Source organism: Azolla caroliniana, unplaced genomic scaffold (assembly GCF_043228905.1).
Source record: "Azolla caroliniana isolate FFs.n. ecotype wild unplaced genomic scaffold, voAzoCaro1.0.p SCAF_5, whole genome shotgun sequence".
Classification (NCBI taxonomy): Eukaryota; Viridiplantae; Streptophyta; class Polypodiopsida; order Salviniales; family Salviniaceae; genus Azolla; species Azolla caroliniana.
The window spans coordinates 7,169,658-7,189,466 of record NW_028230440.1 but is presented as its reverse complement, the minus strand read 5'-3'; the positions used below and the strand labels follow the sequence as shown (position 1 = coordinate 7,189,466).

At 36.3% G+C, this 19,809-nt stretch overlaps 2 protein-coding genes across 2 annotated transcripts; one reads left to right on the top strand and one right to left on the bottom strand.

The window, feature by feature from the left end:
* Positions 1-469: 469 nt before the first annotated feature.
* Positions 470-10,403, bottom strand: LOC147863982 (uncharacterized). Its single transcript, XM_087319614.1, has 9 exons — positions 10,292-10,403; positions 9,857-9,975; positions 7,476-7,533; positions 6,957-7,106; positions 2,291-2,492; positions 1,963-2,008; positions 1,728-1,842; positions 1,575-1,647; positions 470-1,042 (listed from the first exon to the last, which is right to left on the bottom strand). The coding sequence occupies exons 1-9, from the start codon at positions 10,335-10,337 to the stop codon at positions 829-831; spliced, it is 1,023 nt and encodes a 340-aa protein (XP_087175740.1). The 5' UTR covers positions 10,338-10,403; the 3' UTR covers positions 470-828.
* A 4,011-nt stretch (positions 10,404-14,414) lies between these two features.
* Positions 14,415-18,109, top strand: LOC147863981 (uncharacterized). Its single transcript, XM_087320527.1, has 5 exons — positions 14,415-14,868; positions 16,146-16,273; positions 16,513-16,625; positions 17,184-17,375; positions 17,711-18,109. Exons 1-5 carry the CDS (start codon positions 14,519-14,521, stop codon positions 17,738-17,740), a joined length of 813 nt encoding a protein of 270 aa, XP_087176653.1. The 5' UTR covers positions 14,415-14,518; the 3' UTR covers positions 17,741-18,109.
* Positions 18,110-19,809: the final 1,700 nt, after the last annotated feature.

Sequence of the window (19,809 nt, the reverse complement as noted above, 5' to 3'; positions counted from 1 at the left end):
ACAACCAAGCCTACACATGATGGGTTAAAAATTTGCATGTGGGATAAGCACGTCCAAATAGTTAAGATGATCATGGTAATGCAATATCATACAGGAGCGGTGTTTAAGATGATTATGGAATGCAATTGCATACAAGAGTGGTGTTTACGATGATTATGGAATGCAATTGCATACAAGAGTGGTGTTTAAGATGATCATGGTAATGCAATAGCATAAGCATGCCATCAAGTTGAGGGTAAAAAAACCATATCATCATGGTAAGAGAAAACAGTAGACATCATATGCCACGTGATAATTGGTAGCAATCTAGAAGCCATTCACATAATAAAAATAAAGCATCAATAACCACATGTCTTTTTTGGGTGTATATTTCTTTTTAAACATGAATTGAGTTTATTGTCATTGGTATCAAACCCCATTTTAACTTTATCAACATAAATTGGTAGTATCCTCAAATTTTGTCATCATAAGATGGTGGTATCAAGGTCAAGCTATCATAAATTGGTGGTGGTATCAGACTCCAGTTTATCACAAATTGATGCTATCCAAGGCTAGACTAATTAATTAGTGTTTGTTTAAGGTGTAGTATAAGTAAACAAGATATATTTCTGGGATGCAAGGTATTTTACTAACCTAGAAAAATGAGTTGGGCTCACCAAAAAACTGCCGGAAATTTTCACTTTGCCAAAATCAACTGAATTTGCTGTACATGTGGGTATAGATTCCATTTCTCCACGGTAAAAGAATAAATGAAGAATCAGCTGAAGTTCTCGCTCTCTCTCGTTTCAATTGAGGATGAATTAGGTACATAAGACTTAGCCATCGTGTCTATAGAGTTGGAACTTCTTTAAGACCTGAGAGACTAGCATTGAGTTGTTTACTGTCTGGTTTGATTAAGACATTCCGGAGTGCTTGCCATGCCATAAATGTCACTGCAGATGCAGGTATATACCACATCACTCGAGGAAAACTTCCTTTCCAAAACCCACGAAATCCCTCGGTTCTCCATATGCTCTGAAATGCATCTTGCCATCCTTTGTACCTATTAAGGAAAAATTACTTCTGTTTTTATTCTCATATAAACACAATGGTGGGTAACATAAGTGGTGAATCTTGTGATGCTTTGTACCATTGAAGTCATGGTTTTAGCATAGTTTAAAATCTCATAAATAGCTCCTAAAACAAAGACTTTGAAATTGACATATTTTCAATATTTTAAAGAGTGAAACTCATGAAGTATGACACATTGATATTCTTCTGTTACTACTTTAGGTACGATGTAACCGTAGAGAAATTGCTTGCCACATGCAACAAACAAAGTGACCTCGTATAACCAGAGTATATACATAATCTTTGCATTATGAGACACTTGTATGGACATCCTAAAAAAAATGGGCAAGCTTCCATGAGAAAGAAGTAGCAAACCCTAGTTATGTAAAGTTACAAATATGCAACGTTTTAAAAACAATATTCATAACTGGCATTCCACACAGACAATGAGCATTTATCAAAATTCAAAGTACATAAAACTGTTTATGAGCATTCAGCTTTTTAGTCAAAGAGAAAAAGATTACTGCTTTGTAGATCCTTGAACTTGAAGTCTTGTTTTTATCACATCAAGAGGGGTTGTCAGAAAAGCAGATAAACCTACATATACCCAGTTTCCCATTCATGATTTGATTTCTTCAGATAATTTTGCAGATTAAACACCATAAATTAATGTATACCTCCTGCAGCACCTCCCATTACCAGATCCTCAATACCTGTAACAGCAAATTCCTTTACATTTGTTGGATCTTTACCAGATTTAACAGCTTGAGCAAGGCCTTCATAGAATACAATCTGTAAGGTTCAAAAATACGAAAGTCTAAATGAACCTTCTTGGATAACGTCTTCAAAAGAGGAAGAAAAACTATTTAGCCATCTGAATTAAATTACGTTTTAATAAACACAAAGACTTACCATCAACCCAGCAAAAGGAACATCCCTCCCAAGCGTCGATGCGAACCTGCCATGAAGTGAATTCCAACCAATCTTACAAATATTAATGAGTTATCTGTTTGATTTGATCAAGAGCATGCCAATTCAGTATAAAGATTTAATACTGCAGAGCTGGCTGGTACAAATCAAGATTACAGAAACTATGTAAACTAAGAACATCCTGCGTGTTTAGGCATCGTTTTGAAGTTCAATACACAAGGAAAAAAGGCCAAAATACCCATGAGTTTTTCCTTATTCCCCAAATGCTGAAAAATGAGACTGAATCTGTAACTCAAGCAGGTTCGCTTACCCTGTAAATAAACCCCTCAAACCCTCTTTCTCAACAATGGAGACAGCCGCATGTGAAAATCTTCGATAATACTGAGCTTCAGTATCGTTGGAGGCTCTAACTTGAGAGTTTTTGGCCACCCAATTACTTTCCACTCCCTGAATCTGCATTCTTTGCTTAATGACCTCACAAGGAACATATATAATAGATCCAACCGTGTCTCCTGAAGAGAAAATCCAATAAACCCATGGCATTATGGCACAGTATCACATATCCTCAGCTATAAAAACGTATTGCTTGAGCATACCTAAATATCTAAAACATAATAACAGGTTCCATAAGGAGGCATTAAACAGGACGGATATAAGAAATAGGCCTGCTTTGGAATATTATATTTGCAAGATTCAGGGAAAACGTTGCGATCGATCATTTAGTGCCTCAGAAATGGGTTCAATATTTACAGCAGATAATAATTTTGCAACACAATCAACCACAATCTTTTTGCCTTGAAATGCAAAGAAGTTTACATATAAAGTGATTAGCAATGTGCAAGATCAATCAAAGCTTTATATGAAATTTAATAGAAGGGCAGTTAAACAAATAAGCATCTGATAATAGCTTTAACACATTGAAGGCCGGATAAAACTTAAATGAAATGGATGAAGAATTTTGATTACTATTGTTTGAGGCCATAAACTTTATATGCAATTTCATAAAAGATGTTCTACGCAACAAACAACTAATAGTAACTGAGGTCTTTCAGTAAAGTTACATCCAAGATCAAATAATACTTAAATGATGATTCATATGGGATGATATATGAATTTAAAAGAAAACAGTTGAGGGTATATAACATGCAATTCATTTCTTGGGTACTAAAAACTGAAAGTTGAAGGTATGCAACTTATTTGGTACAATTACTATATATCTAAACGAAAGAAAATGAGAGATTATATCAATTTTTATTTCTGTGTACTAAAAACAAAATGCTTGAAGGCACTAGCTTACTGTTGGTAACTCTGTCGACAAAAATGGTCTTCCACAATTCCATGCAGTTTAATGAGAAGGGATGGTATTCCCCCGATGAGGGTTGTAGATTTGTCACTGATTCAATGTGGGCATCATGAACCAAGAGGGAGAAGGATGCAATACTTCTCTGGATTATTATTCATGGTGTTGCACGAATAAGGGTAGTAAAAGCAAACTGTGTGAAGGCGCCAGCTTATCACTGGTAACTCTATTACAAATATGGTCTTCCACAGATGTACACATTTTAACGAGAATGGATGAGGGTTGTAGATTTGTCACTGCATGATGTGGAGGCATCATCAACTAAGAGGGAGAAGGATGCAGTACCTTTCTGGATCCTTATTCATGGTGTTGCAAATAATTTAGGATCTATTGCTCCATGAGATAAACAACACAATGCAATGCACCTTGTCATGCATTCGAGACTGTTTTCTTCCATAGTAATCCATGCACAACTGGAACATTAAGCTCGTGGTGTCAAGACACTTTGTGCCACGATATGAAAAACAACTAAAATCACACATTTGTAAATAAAGTGTGAGAACATGTTTCAAACCATGTAAGTCGGCATTGTGAAGACCTGTAACTATCGAAGATATAGTAGTAATAAGCATTAGGGACTCCATATTAGGTCTTAGATATGGTAAAATGCACATGTATATATATAATTTAAGTTAAAACATAGCTTCATGTGTGCGCCACATTGTAGCATGCGGTATCTTAGGCATACTTATAATGCATCTCCTTTAGAGTTTTTTGGTTTTTTGGGGAAGGGGGAAAGATAGATATGGGGTATTCAGGTGTAATTCTTATTGAAATATAAAGAGTGTACTATAAGGTTTCATCAGAGTTTATTGTACTATAAGATTTCATCTTTTTCTTAATTTTCTTTTAGGTCACGCGTAATATAAGAACATCTAACCTATTCTCGGCCTCTTAAAAGACGTTAATATATCTTTCTTCTTTCTTTCTATCTAAATATGACCAAAGTGGAAAAGAACAAAGTGATCCGAACTGATATTATTAACTTGGAAAACAAGATAACATGGATCAGCCCCAGAATACCACTTGGTACAAAGATGGCCCATTATAAGACACGCTTCTTGTGAGAAAAGCTGTTAATAGCAGCAGCGGAAGACTTAAAACTAAATAGACACAGCCAAGCTGTGAGAAGGCTGTTAGACAGCAGTAGAAAAAATGGTTGCAAAGAGCAAAGACACAGCCAAGGAATAGAGCTTGTTTTTAAGTAGCAACAAAGAAAATGAAAACTATACAAAAGAGGCTGGTATAGCCTATTTATACAAAATTGGGGAATGTGGGTGAAATGGCTGTTTGGTAGTTAAGTGACTCTTGTACTACCAAACAGGTACAAAAAACTAGGAATAAAAGGGAATATCTTGGAAAAGGTAGAAGAGAGAAAAGGCATTTAAAGCATTGCAGATTCTAGAGAGAGAAGGCATTTAAAGAGTTGCAGATTCTAGAGAGAGAAGAATCTGAGAAAAGAGAGAATGTAGTACAGAGATAATAAATATGAAAGAGAGTGCAGGTCTGGAGCTGCCACCCTCCAACACTTCTTACATACATCGGAGGATGGATTCGTTATCAAGCCACCTTATATGGACATACATCTATCCTATGCGCTGCGTAGTAGTGTGATAGGCCAGCTGCGAACTTCATCACATCAGCTACAGATTGAGGTAGGCAGATATACACGACTACCTCTAGAAGAGAGAATTTGCCAATTGTGTCATCAAGGAGTGGAATCTGAGGAACATTATGTTTGTCATTGTAGTGTCTTTTATGAAATGAGAGGGAGATACCATTACCTCTTTAAACAAGGCTTTGGCCCACTATGCAAGGTAATGGAATATGAGGACCAACGATGCCTAGGACTTTTCTTGCTAGAACTCAAGAGACATCGGGAAAAGTTGTTGAAGAATACAACCACACAAGCTCATCCACAAAGAACAATCACAACTTTCTTTAGCCCCATCACTCCTACTAATGCTACAAGTCCATCACGGGATACACAAATGGGCCCCAAACCAGGACATAACAAAGGGGTTACAATTGATCGGGCAATAGCAATTTGCTGAGCACATAGGCCCCGGCCCCATGGACCACAACCTCGACACCCTTGTCATCGACAGATAAAAGCCATTATCTCCCACCATTGTAGGTGCTTCCCTCGCTTCGGAGACATTTCCATTCTGGATCGACCTATGCTAGAGATCTTTCGAAGACAAAAGCCACAATATACCTAACTTGAGAATCTCACATGTGCCAAAAACCAGATTCCCTCGTTTCTTCTCTTTTCATCGTATTTACTTTTATATTTACTGTGTAATACTTATTTTATTTTGATTTGTTCTCAAAGACCAGAAAACACTCAAGATGTAATCTCTTATTTGGTCTTATAGGCCATTTTGGCCTCTTAAAAGACGTTAATATTTCTTTCTTTCTTTCTTTCTATAACTCATGTTTACTTCCATTGTGCTATGATTTGTTTCATATTTTAAACCTCAACGTTCCCATATCATGTTATCTCTATACCTTTCCTACCATTATTACCCTAGTTCAGTCTCTCCTCTCATGATAGGCCATGCCCCTGTTGACAAGCATGCAACACCGTTGTCATAATTGAGAAGAGAACTTAAACCAAAGTCATTCTAAACAAAAAAGAAATGGTTCTAGAGTTAAAAAGGAGCTATTGCAAGGATGCCTAAAAATCCAATTACCTCATTTAACGATCGTTTCCACAGAGAAGTTCAGATCAATGAATATTCCTAGGTATCTATATATTTTGCAAATTGAAGTTCTTCACCCCAATTTTTAAAAAAAGTTCTGAAAATAACAAAGATACCAACATGCTGAAAGAGCAAAAACTCTGTAGAAAGCAATATATGTACTCTAGCATTTCAGCAGCACATTCACTGCATATGTTTACAGTTTCACCCATTTCATGCTACACCTTTCAGCTAGATGCTATATAGATAGTTACATTGTGAAAAAGACCAAGAAAATGCAGCTCCATTATGATAGTGAACTAAGACATAAAAATATGTGACCTTTACCAGTAAATTTATAAAAAAACAAAACGAAGAGCTACTTAAATCGACATCCTTCCAGAAAGATAGATAACAGCAGAAAGAGATGAAAGGGAAAACGTCTCAAGATAGATGTATCTAGTGACCCTATAGGCCACGTATCAGATATTAAACAGAAGAGTAACAGCATAAGGGAAACCACCAAAAACTAAAATTCAAATGTTTTTCCAGGAGTCCATCTGCAAGTATAACAGGAATATATATCAGAAAATCAATGAGTTGTTGAGGCTCGAAATTTTCCTAAAGTTGAGATGCTCGAAAATGTCTAATAATTTAAAGGCCTACATCTCCTTGTCAAGAGATATTCTCCAACCACCAAAACTGAAACTGGAGAGGGGATAGCATGTTTCCATAAACCAAATTGAGTGTATGTCCATTGTCCAGCCAAATTTCTGATTCTTTTCACTATTATGGACTCAGCCCTGTCTCCCATAGATCATATTGGTCTTCTACAGGAAAACTATATATCTATCTATACATCAGTATCAAAATTGTGATACCCATCTTATGTTAACCATGGACACAAAATTCATAAGGGTTAAAGTGCATACCAAAAGCGCCAGCACAAAAATGTGACACTGGCCCATCAAGAGTTGGATGGTTCTCACTTATCCACTTTCTTGTGATCTCAATTAAACCAAAATATGTTGCCCCAGTTGCAAAGGATCCGGTCATTCCTGCTGCAATGCCTCGATACAAGCCTGCAATAAAAACACACAAAAACAAGTAAATTTCAACAACGAGATCAAAAGGTTATACAACACTCGAGGCTGGAGGTACAAAACAAGAATTCACGTCATATGCATCACAAATATTTACTTAGGACACTCCAATGGGAAAAGGAGGAACAAAATAAGAGGTTTGGGGGCTTTCGGAGGCTAGAGCATAAAGAAAACCAATAAAATTTATCCACAAAAAGGATGAAAATGAGCCTTTCTGCTGTGATCCACTGTGAGATATAACCAATAATAAAGCATTTTTTCCTGTGAGCAAGAAGAATCTTGCTGTATGGATTCCACATAATGGTTTCAACCCGTATATAACTTTCTGCAACTAAGTCAATGGATTACCTCTTATGCCATCGGTCTTCAGAATGACTTTGAGGACCTCACCGAATTTTGTACTTTCCTGCAACCAAAAGTTCCTATCAGACTAGAACATTTGATTCATCACATATGGGAAGTGCATATGGTGAAGCACTCAGGAAGAACAGTTAAGAGATAAATAGTTAGAAGTACAATAACTCATTCAATGTGAAAGTAGAAGAGAAGGAATATATTTCTCAAAATAAAACTAATCATGAACTCACCGAATTTTGTACTTTCCTGCAACCAAAAGTTCTTATCAGACTAGAACACTTGATTCATCACATATGGGAAGTGCATATGGTGAAGCACTCAGGAAGAACAGTTAAGAGATAAATAGTTAGAAGTACAATAACTCATTCAATGTGAAAGTAGAAGAGAAGGAATATATTTCTCAAAATAAAACTAATCATGAACTCACCGAATTTTGTACTTTCCTGCAACCAAAAGTTCTTATCAGACTAGAACACTTGATTCATCACATATGGGAAGTGCATATGGTGAAGCACTCAGGAAGAACAGTTAAGAGATAAATAGTTAGAAGTACAATAACTCATTCAATGTGAAAGTAGAAGAGAAGGAATATATTTCTCAAAATAAAACTAATCATGAACTCACCGAATTTTGTACTTTCCTGCAACCAAAAGTTCTTATCAGACTAGAACACTTGATTCATCACATATGGGAAGTGCATATGGTGAAGCACTCAGGAAGAACAGTTAAGAGATAAATAGTTAGAAGTACAATAACTCATTCAATGTGAAAGTAGAAGAGAAGGAATATATTTCTCAAAATAAAACTAATCATGAACTCACCGAATTTTGTACTTTCCTGCAACCAAAAGTTCTTATCAGACTAGAACACTTGATTCATCACATATGGGAAGTGCATATGGTGAAGCACTCAGGAAGAACAGTTAAGAGATAAATAGTTAGAAGTACAATAACTCATTCAATGTGAAAGTAGAAGAGAAGGAATATATTTCTCAAAATAAAACTAATCATGAACTCACCGAATTTTGTACTTTCCTGCAACCAAAAGTTCTTATCAGACTAGAACACTTGATTCATCACATATGGGAAGTGCATATGGTGAAGCACTCAGGAAGAACAGTTAAGAGATAAATAGTTAGAAGTACAATAACTCATTCAATGTGAAAGTAGAAGAGAAGGAATATATTTCTCAAAATAAAACTAATCATGAACTCACCGAATTTTGTACTTTCCTGCAACCAAAAGTTCTTATCAGACTAGAACACTTGATTCATCACATATGGGAAGTGCATATGGTGAAGCACTCAGGAAGAACAGTTAAGAGATAAATAGTTAGAAGTACAATAACTCATTCAATGTGAAAGTAGAAGAGAAGGAATATATTTCTCAAAATAAAACTAATCATGAACTCACCGAATTTTGTACTTTCCTGCAACCAAAAGTTCTTATCAGACTAGAACACTTGATTCATCACATATGGGAAGTGCATATGGTGAAGCACTCAGGAAGAACAGTTAAGAGATAAATAGTTAGAAGTACAATAACTCATTCAATGTGAAAGTAGAAGAGAAGGAATATATTTCTCAAAATAAAACTAATCATGAACTCACCGAATTTTGTACTTTCCTGCAACCAAAAGTTCTTATCAGACTAGAACACTTGATTCATCACATATGGGAAGTGCATATGGTGAAGCACTCAGGAAGAACAGTTAAGAGATAAATAGTTAGAAGTACAATAACTCATTCAATGTGAAAGTAGAAGAGAAGGAATATATTTCTCAAAATAAAACTAATCATGAACTCATCAGCTACGCACACATTTCTCAATGAAACTAATAGGGAATTCATAAACGTCACATCGGAAGCAAAAGTCAAACAGCATACATCTCTCAGAAAATATTAACTTTTAGACGTGATACTTTGTAAAAGCAATGCATTTCAAAAAAAAAAACTCTGACAGTAGAATGCAAACTCCAAGCTTTTCTCAAAAATGATGATCAAGAACTCCTTACAAACCTGAGAATAGAAGAAAAATGTGTACGCTTCTCAGTGTTCTCACTCTGAGAGTAGGAGCAAGAGGCACGCATTTTTCAAAAGAATGATGATCAGAAACTACCCATAATTGTAATACGAGACCCAAAAGGCATAACTTTCCCAAAGAATGTCATTTTTCAAGAGTAACTCATAAATGCACCAGTATAATTAGCAAAAAAGCACGTATTCCTCAAAGAACAGATCTGATTCAACGCTCGCATTTCTCAAAGAAAGAATATCGCTGATAATAAAAAAGTACTCACAAACTGGCTATCGAAGTAGCTGAAGTATCACATTTTCTTAAAGAAAACTCTGCTTAGAGAAGAATGAAAAATACCTGAACTGAGGAAAGGAAAGATCCTCCACTCTGCATTCGCGTCTTCACGGTGTCAACAGGATGCATCAAGCTTTCTCCCAGAGCCGCAGCGATCCCACCACACACGAATTCTCTCCATTCTGTAAGGATAGAGAGACCACGTTGGTTGAGGAATTCAGAGGTAGGGTTAGAAACAAACACAAGAAATTAAACAAGAGAGGAACGAAGAAGGAAGAATGGCTAAAAGAAGAAAGAATGCCGAATGCAGAGGGAAGGAGAAAGAAGGAGGAAGGAAGAACGGAAGACGGGAGTGAATCCACAATGACTGTAAAAATGCGAGATCACATCTAAGAAGAAGAAGAAGAAGAAGAAGAAGAATTCAGTATGGCAGCGAGCATGGCAGAAGGGCATCTGAAGCAAGAAGGAAGGAAGGGAGGGAGGAAGAAGAAAGGTCACCATGGCTACGAGCATGCGAGATGGGATCGAAGCGAGGGTCAGCCATGGCTACAAGCTGCTTCTCCGATGGATTGAATGGATTGGATTGGATGCAGGAGACACAGCAGGAAGAAGAAAGGAGCAGCGAAACGCGCCTAAAACCCTCCCAAAACCCTCCTTCCTACGGTTTAGTGTATCAGGATTCAGTATCAGTATGTATGTATGTATGTAATGTATGTATGTATGTATGGATGGATGGATGGATGGATGGATGGTATAGTATGTATGGTAGTAATCAATCCACCTCCACTTTTAGTTTTCAGTATGTATGTATGTATGTATGTACATATGTATGGTAGTAAACACAACAGCAGAAATCCAAATCTATGTATGTATGTCTGTCTGCTTCCTTCTTCTTCTTCTTCTTCTCATGCCATTCCATTTCATTTGGCTCTCTCTCTCTCTCTCATCCCATCTCCTACCTAACCTAACCCACCACCAAATAATGGACACCCACCCCACCTTTTTGGCCACAACTCCACGCCCCCCCCCCCCCACCATCTCTCATGGACGGACAAATGGAATAGATAGATGGACACGTTACACACACCCCACTCCTCTTCTGTCACCGCTTATTGATTGATCGTTTCTTAAGGTGACTCACGAGAAACATGATGACTCGTTCGTCGAACGAGCATGATATAATGTTGAATGTAGGGGTTGAACCCGTGACCTTTTGGTCTCTCTCTCTCTCTTGTCACGAACGAACGAGCATGATATAATGTTGAATGTTGGTGTTGAACCCATGACCTTTTGGTCTCTCTTTCTCGTCGTCAGTAGGGGTTGAACCCATGACCTTTTGGTCTCTCTCTCTCTTGTCACGAACGAACGAGCATGATATAATGTTGAATGTTGGTGTTTAACCCATGACCTTTTGGTCTCTCTTTCTCGTCGTCAGTAGGGGTTGAACCCATGACCTTTTGGTCTCTCTCTCTCTTGTCACGAACGAACGAGCATGATATAATGTTGAATGTTGGTGTTTAACCCATGACCTTTTGGTCTCTCTTTCTCGTCGTCATTAGCTTGCCCTAATGGTAACTTTTTACACTACCAGCATTATGTCTTTTGTAATTTTCTTACCTCTCTATTAGATACTTCATCTAATACAAATCTCTTAATTTACTAAATGCCATTGTTGGAATGTTGGGGTTGAACCCATGACCTCTTGATTTTTGTTGGACAACCTTACCAACTGAGCTACATCCATTTGGGCTCTTCTCTCCCTCTCTCTCGTAGTTACCTTATCCTAGTGGTAAGTTGTTAAACACCTAAACCTAGGTGTTGGGTTTGAGACTATATTTTCTCACCTCTCTATTACTTCATGCATAACCTCTTATTTTACTAAATGTCACCGTCGAAAGTAAGGGTTTGAACACATGACGTCCTAATCTCCATTGGGTGACCTTACTAACTGAGCTACATACATCTTTCTACGCGTGTCTCTCACTTACTCACTCACTCTCTCTCCTCGTAAATAATGGTTTTCATTATGAAAGTAAAAAAAAACACCACCATGACTAACTACAAAGTATTGAAGCTTTCTATCTAAAGATCTAAATACTACTCTATTGTGACTCCGACCTCAATGCCACCCTACACACCAATTCAAATGGTGAATATGATGATATGTGACCTTGCAGAGCTCTCTCTCTCTTCATGGTTGAGATTTCATGACTTGTCTAGCAATGTTAAGTGCCACAAAAAAAGTCTTTTTAACTTTACAACATATTCTCTCTCTCTCTGGTGAAAACACACAATTATATTAATAAATGCATGTGAAAAACACTATTTAGAATGGATGTCACAATGGAGTATGATAACTCACTAACTACACGGGTAATGGAATACGTTGAATTGTCAATAGGCAACACGAACACTCCATTGAGGAAAGAATTTCCATTTGCTCAAATAAAGAGATTTGCCACATTAATACTCCTTTCAACTTTCCTTTATATGCTTTGACTACATGCCTACCATCAAATACAAAAGCAATGCGTATATCCCAAGTATGACGCAATCCACCTCAAAAATAAGAAAATGTCTCCATCTCTAAATTTGGGTCAACCTGTGTGAATTGTGCAAACACCCATTGTCTAGGCGTCAAATAACACCGTGATAAAACTTGCCAAATTTAAGAAATGTAACTAACAATCGACAACGGCTCGGTTTGAGAGGGTCAAAATCAAACCGTTTAGAAAGTTTGAAACATGAACCGAACCATTAAAAAAAGTTTAAATTGTTAAAACCATGGTTTCGTGGTTCGGTTTCGGTTTTTTCAACTTAGGTCAAATTTTATTTTTTTAAATTTTTAAATTTAAAATATTTCATTATTTTAAAAATTTAAAGATGTTCCTAAAATGTGAGAATAAGGTCCAAAAATGAAAAGATTGTGTAAATATATATATATTAAAAACTGTTAAACCATTTAAACTGGGGTTTCTAACAGTTGAAACCAAACCGAACCGTTTAAAAAACCTGAACTTGAACCGAACCGAACCATCAAGCCACGGTTTTGTGGTTCGATTCGGTTCAAACCGAACCGTTGCCAATTGTTAAATGTAACTCCAAATATGACAAGCAATTGGACATTGTATGAAATGATGAGTATTATCTTCCATTTGAACAATACAAAAGAAGTAATTGCCCATTGCTAGTTCACACCACTTTAGAGCTAATCTCAAAGACAAACAACCGATCAAAACTCTTTAAATGAAAACCTTCGCTACAAGTGGCAATTTATAAGGCTAATTACATTTTAAGATCTATCACCATCCATTATTAGAATGATGTATTCTCCATTTTTCTTCAACGTTAAAAACAATTATACAAAAGATTAATAGTCTCTCCCTTTTTTATCTTTTATTAGTTTACCCTAGTAGTAAGTGATTACCCTACTAATCCTATGTCTTGGATTCGAAACCCGATGTTCTCACCTATCTTTTACTCCATTGACGTCTCTTAATTTACTACTAGATGCCATCATGAAATGTAGTGGACCGATGACCTTCGGATTCCCATCGAGCAACCTTACCAATTGAGCTACATCCATCTAGGCATTTGTCTCTCATGGAATGTAGGGGTTGAACCCATGAGCTCCTGGTCTCCATCAGGCAACCTTACCAACTGAGCTACATCCATTTGGGCCTCTCTCTCTCTCTCTCTCGTCGTTATCTAAAGGCATACCACCTTTTTGCTACTATTGTCTTGCTATGTGGTTAGCTCATTCAATATTTCCCATCTCTCTCCACCCATCTAGTGAATCAAAATTTGAATCATGATATGTCTATGGCACATCATAAAAAATGGACTTTAAATATGATAAGTATTTGGCAATCATGACTGATAAAATGGACCATACCAAAACATGCTTGCTATAAAGGTTATCAATGGTGAGCCCCTTTCTTTGAAGGCAAAGAAACAATGTCAACTTTGTCAAATCAATAAGCTGCGACAAGAAGCTCGGGAAATATGTAGTGTTAAATTCAATGAAACCTATTGGGCCATTATTCAAAACAGAACTAAAGAAAGCATATGAAACAATATCAATTTACAACACCTATGCAATAGTTGAGGCGAACTTTGTAATCCCAACGAAATTGCTGACATGTTTTGAGAACGAAACCCAAGAAGCTCAAGAAATAAAGAAACAAACAAGGTTGTGATCGTGACGAAACCCACTGGGCTATTTTCGTAACGAGCCGCACGTGAAGTGCGACAAAACGGGTGTTTGTCGAGTTTGTGAAGTTTCAATGGGACCATCGGGCTATTTGTGGAAGGAGAGGAGACCCGGGGATGAAATAGCATGTGAAAGATTCGGCCGAAACCGGCGGGCTGTTCTGTTACCGGAAGCAGAGCGAGCAGGAAAGCTCGGGAAAAGGGCACTGTCGGTCGGGTCCATATAAAAAGTCATAAAGTGGAGGGAGGGGGCTAATTTCTTTCTTTGGGGGGCTTGGAAACGGTGGGCCAATTTTGTAAATTAGTTTCAGTGAGATTGTAGGCTACATACATATACGTATATATTTCTGCAGGATTGGTTTACTTCTTCTTTTTCTTCTTCATTTCACACACACACACACACACACACACACGCGAGAAAGAAAGAGAAAACAGAGGAGACAGAGATTATTGAAGGAAAAAAAAGGCAATACCGACCGACCGAGCCTGTTATCGATCGATCAGTGGACAGCTATGGTGGCAACTCATGCCTTCCTCTCCCTGCCAAGACTCCCTCTGCAATGCTCCCTTTCCTCAAAGAACCTCAGGATATCGTCCTCCATGAACTTGAAGAGCATGACTACCTCTGTTTCTCTTCACAACAGTCGCCCACTAAGTGTCAGAGCCGGATCAGACGTCAACAAGTCTAATACTTCTTCTTCTTCTTCTACCACCGCCACCACTAAGATCAGAACAACTCCCGCATCATCGGAGTCTTCGTCTTCTCTTCAAACAGTCTTTGTCGAAGACGAGAATGTCTCAGTTGAAGGGGTTGCCAAGGTGGATAGATCAACAAATTCTTCATCCAATGATTCTTCTTGGGGGTAAATTTCTCTATTTTGATTATTTTGAAGTTATCATGCCATACTTTGTGCATATATATTATATGAATGTATGGGTATATTTATGTATTATATGTATCGTTTATATGTGTGTGCATATATTCATACCTGTTCTATGTATGCACGTGTGTATGTGTATATGTGTGTATAGATACAATCCAGTGAGTGTGTACGTGTGATTATGTATTGTCTCTATATATGCATATGCATACATTTAGACATTGTGTGTACATGTATCTCCACTAAATTACGTTTGTTCTTTTGATGTTTTAATGTTTGATCCAGGTGTATTGGTGCATTGCAGTGTGTGTGTGTGTGTATACATATAACATATGACATGTTACCGTATATCAAGACATGCTACCTGTATGAGTGTATACGCATATGCATATCCATCTGCATATTTGTATATTATGGATGTGGATATATAATATGATACATGTATAATTTATGCACACAGACATACCATAGTTGTCGCAGCAATGGAAATACTAAGAAATAGCAATGGGGGAAACACTGCTCCAACACAAGGAAACTGAAAAGGAACTCAAACATTTATCGAGGATATATTATATGCATAGGAACAAACCTACATAATAGTTTGTAGTACATAAGGGCATACATGCAGTACATAGTCCACACATCATGATACTCATAAAACTGATAACTATGTCAAAGCTTTAAGATTAATGATTCTAAACTTGTACGTACTAAAAAATTACAATCATACGAAACACATTGCTCAACCTGGGAAACCATACAAGGCAGATCACAAATATTAGATGCAATTAGAGAATCTTTGACTGATATAGTCCCATGCAATGCACATCTTAAACCCCTACTTGTGATTTTGTCTCAATACTCCTTGCAATGCAATTAAAAAAGCTGTAATTGTGATATGTTTTTCTTGGAAAGTGATTGCAAAATTCATCTTGAAGCCACAATTGTGATTTGTTTTCCCCCACAAATGATTTCAATTGTTTTAGCCGCATAATTTATGATTCTTATCAAACATTCTGTGCACTATGTTTAAAACAGGCAATTGTGATTCATTTTCTCTCCAATATCGACAAAATGCACTTTAAACCCATATTTGTTCTTTTCTCAAAAAGCATTCAAAGGCATCTTGGGCGCCTAATTTATGAGAAAGAACGTTCCCTAGATGTGAAAATTTCCTCAAAGATTATTCACAAAGCACTCATGGTGATCTCAAGTCAAAAGTAGTGGCAATCATATCTTAAGAGCTCCTTGTTTTGCAGCCGAGTAGGATTTCTTGTTGGCGGCGACATTATAGCTTTGCTAACATTTGCTGCGATAGGTCGGTTAAGCCATGGTATGTCGGTCCTTGATTTCGATGCATTTCGAACAGCCGATCCATTTATTGCAGGTGAAACACATTTTCTGAATCCTCATTTCACTATTGAAGGTATAATAATAGACTTTCATTTCACTAACTAGCAATTGGCTTTATAGATTGATTTATGGTGATATAACTCACTCACGGTAAAAGAAGGAATATCATGGCCTTAATATAAGTGAATGTATGAATCGCAGAACATTCTGGCTAAATAGGCGTTTGATAATAAACTGCTCGTAATTTGTTTTCCATTGGGACTCTTTTTCTAGGTTGGCTTCTAGGAGCATATCTTTTGGGTGGTTATGGACCCGAAGGACAAGGTGTGAATGGATTTTCAAAGGCTATGATTGCAACTCTTAAATCGTGGGCAGTGGGCATCCCTGTAAGTATTTTGGAAATCCAGTATTCCCCAATCTTTTGGATGTTTGCCATAATACTCTTTAAGTTTTCACAAGAGTTAACACAGTAGTCAATGTTATACCATATTAGGGTATTCTGGTATTAAAATTGGAAACTGTAGGAGTATTCTAGTGTTTCTCCTATACCCAACAAATTAGGGATATTTTGTTGTTTTTTCCTGTATATTATTAATTAATTTGCAAACAGTGGGAAACTCTACTGCTTGATATGTCAGGAAAAAACCAAGTCCAGTATTTTTGGCATGGAAAATGAAATTGGGATGCCATTTTTAGGAGAATAAAATATTTAGCATATATCATGATCTTAAAACTAAAAACATGAATGCTTTTAGACCCATCAATTGCGATGGACTCAAGGGAACTCATGACCTGAAGCTTATAAATTTTAAGACATAAGCATTACCACTAAGATATACACATCATCATGTTTCATTTAACTTTGTGAGGAAGTGGCCTTTTGATGGATGTATAAGAGATGACGCTTTCAGATTTTTGATATAGAGTGTACCATCATGTTACAGATGGCTTTAGTTATCCGTGGGGTGACATCAGGTCATGTTCCCGCCCAACCATTTATTATTGTTTCGATGGCAAGTACCCTTGTTCTGTTGGTTGGATGGAGGGCATCTGTTGCAGTCGTGTTCCCGTATGAGAAGAAAGAAAATAATAAAGGCAACGGGAACAGAAAAGGCAGCATTTTTGAACTATTCCAGGTTTTCTGAAATATAAAAATACTTCCTGAAATTTCTTAGAATAATGTATTTGTTTTAAAGTTAATGCGTGTTAGTGTATAGGTTTTCAGGGCTTAGGGTTTAATTGTTTTTTTTCCGGGTTTTGTGCAATTTCTATACCTTAGACATATGTTTGATGAACCATTAATTTCGGGTTTTTTTGAAATTATATCCATGTCTATTAAGAGTTTACTACTAATGTGCACTGAAAAAAATAAAATGGGAAGCTAAACTAAAGAATCCTTGTCTCTGACCTTGTTAGAAATCCATATGAATGATTGTTTGTATTGGCTAAAGTTTTGCGTTTCTTTTTGCAGCTGTTGTCATCACTGGTGAGGAGATGGTAAGATATATATATATATATATATGTATGTATATGTGCACGTGTTTGGAAATCATGAATCATCTCATGATTATGTATGTTCTGATTCTAATGGTAAAGAATCTCTTTACTTGATTGCAACATGAAGGATATATGATTACATAAAAGACCTCACACCATATAGTGAATTCCACCAGTCAATGTATAAGATAAACAAACCAAAGTTCGAATATTAAGAGAGATTGGTTGAGTTCACAAGCCAATGTAATAGGTCGATGGAATGCTGCTACTACCATTGATATTTTTTATTGGCACTTGAATGTAAAATTGTAAGACTAAATTTGTTGTTTTTGCATGATATGCACAATCAATATATTAAACATCTTCTTTATTACGTTGAGTTTTGTATAGATATAGGTAGACATATGCCAATATCGAAGTAACGTACACATAATGCAGGTGTCCACATCACCCCTCAGATATCCTGATGTTCGTTGTTTCAAGATGTGAATGCAAAGTAAGATGTTTATTTTGTTGCTTATAAACTTAGGGCCAAGCACCACCCCTAAGTAATGTGGAGTAAGAGAACCTACGGTTATTATTATTTGAGTTTGCAGTTCTTATAGAAAGGAACCCATTTTCTGGGTTAGTAATTCCAATAAAAAACCCCCACTTGGGTGACGTTGCTTCTATTTGTACTTTAGATATAGACAACCTATTATCTGTAATTGGTTTTTAAGATAATTCAGCTGGATTATTATTATTTGAGTTTGCAATTTCTATAGAAAGGAACCCATTTTCTGGGTTAATAATTCCAATAAAAAACCCCACTTGGGTGGTGTTGCTTCTATATGTACTTTAGATATAGACAACCTATTATCTGTAATTGGTTTTTAAGATAATTCAGCTGGAAAATGCTCACTTTATATCTTTCAGGAGGATAGTAATTATATAGTTTTCTTGTTGAAAAATGGTAATAGAATTGATTATTGTTAATGCACAAAGAAAACCATTAGACAGAAATTTTAACAATCCTTGCCGTGCCAAAAAATGAACAAAAACATTGAAATGCAATCTGAAATTTTATGTTGAAAAAGAGACAACTTAATGTAGAAATACAAGAATAAATTGTAAATAGTATTATATTTATTGTAGAAAAAGAGACAACTTAATGTAGAAATACAAGATACGAAACATTGGACATGGTCGAATTCAGAATTCAGTTTTGTGGGCAAGTTTTATAGCTGTTAATTGCATGCTTATGAGAATATTGTTTAAGCACTTCTCTTTTTTATGTGAGCTATATATGTATTTGCGACCACCATGTAATATTGAAGCTCTTCACCATTTTTGAGAGTTTTCATTTTCATTTACCTTTCATCATTCGTTTACCAGTTTCACTATAGTCTATATTTTGATTTACCTGATTCTTTTTAGTAAGAATTCATGTTCCTCATTTATACACAATCTCATCCCTTTCTCAAGTATGTTATCGTATGTTCCTCCCTCCAAAAAGGTTTTAAACTTATTTTCCATTGAATGATGTTTGCAAAAGTAAGTGTTATGATATGTGCACTTTATTTTTAAAGACAATGTTGTCTCATTCCCAACCACAACTTTATTCGTATGTGAGTGTGTAAGTGATAATTCTCCAGCATATTGAAGTTTTGGATGAGTTTGCATCTTTTAAAACCACCTTTCCAATAATCAATTCATCTCATTACCAACATGAGTACTAGCTCTTGTAGATCATACTCTTTTGCACTCAAATCATACAAGCTAGGTATTGAAGTTGGATTATGGCATCAAAATATGTCAAATATAAAGGCTTGTAAGGTGTGTGATGAAGGCCTAGAGGATGAATACACTTGCTTTTTACAGGCTTGGCATATAATGAAATTCAAGAAATCTATGATGACATATTAAGAGGAGACAAAAAACTTTAGAGTATCATACTTGAGAGATCACCTAGAAGATTTTTATATATGTATGCCTGCGTAGAAACTTTGTATTTCCTACTTCCAAGTATATATATTCCTTCTTAGGAAAGAGATCAAGAAAATTTGTATATATCAAAGTCCCATTGATCAATAT

Excerpts from the sequence above, each read along its gene's own strand:
- LOC147863982 (XM_087319614.1), bottom strand. The coding sequence starts at position 10,337 with ATGGCTGACCCTCGCTTCGATCCCATCTCGCATGCTCGTAGCCATG. Across the intron at positions 7,107-7,475 it reads GAAGACCGATGGCATAAGAG|GCTTGTATCGAGGCATTGCA; the intron begins GTAATCCATTGA and ends TTTTTATTGCAG. Across the intron at positions 2,493-6,956 it reads TTTTTGTGCTGGCGCTTTTG|GAGACACGGTTGGATCTATT; the intron begins GTATGCACTTTA and ends TTTTCTCTTCAG.
- LOC147863981 (XM_087320527.1), top strand. The coding sequence starts at position 14,519 with ATGGTGGCAACTCATGCCTTCCTCTCCCTGCCAAGACTCCCTCTGCAA. Across the intron at positions 14,869-16,145 it reads TCCAATGATTCTTCTTGGGG|CCGAGTAGGATTTCTTGTTG; the intron begins GTAAATTTCTCT and ends CTTGTTTTGCAG. Across the intron at positions 16,626-17,183 it reads CGTGGGCAGTGGGCATCCCT|ATGGCTTTAGTTATCCGTGG; the intron begins GTAAGTATTTTG and ends ATCATGTTACAG.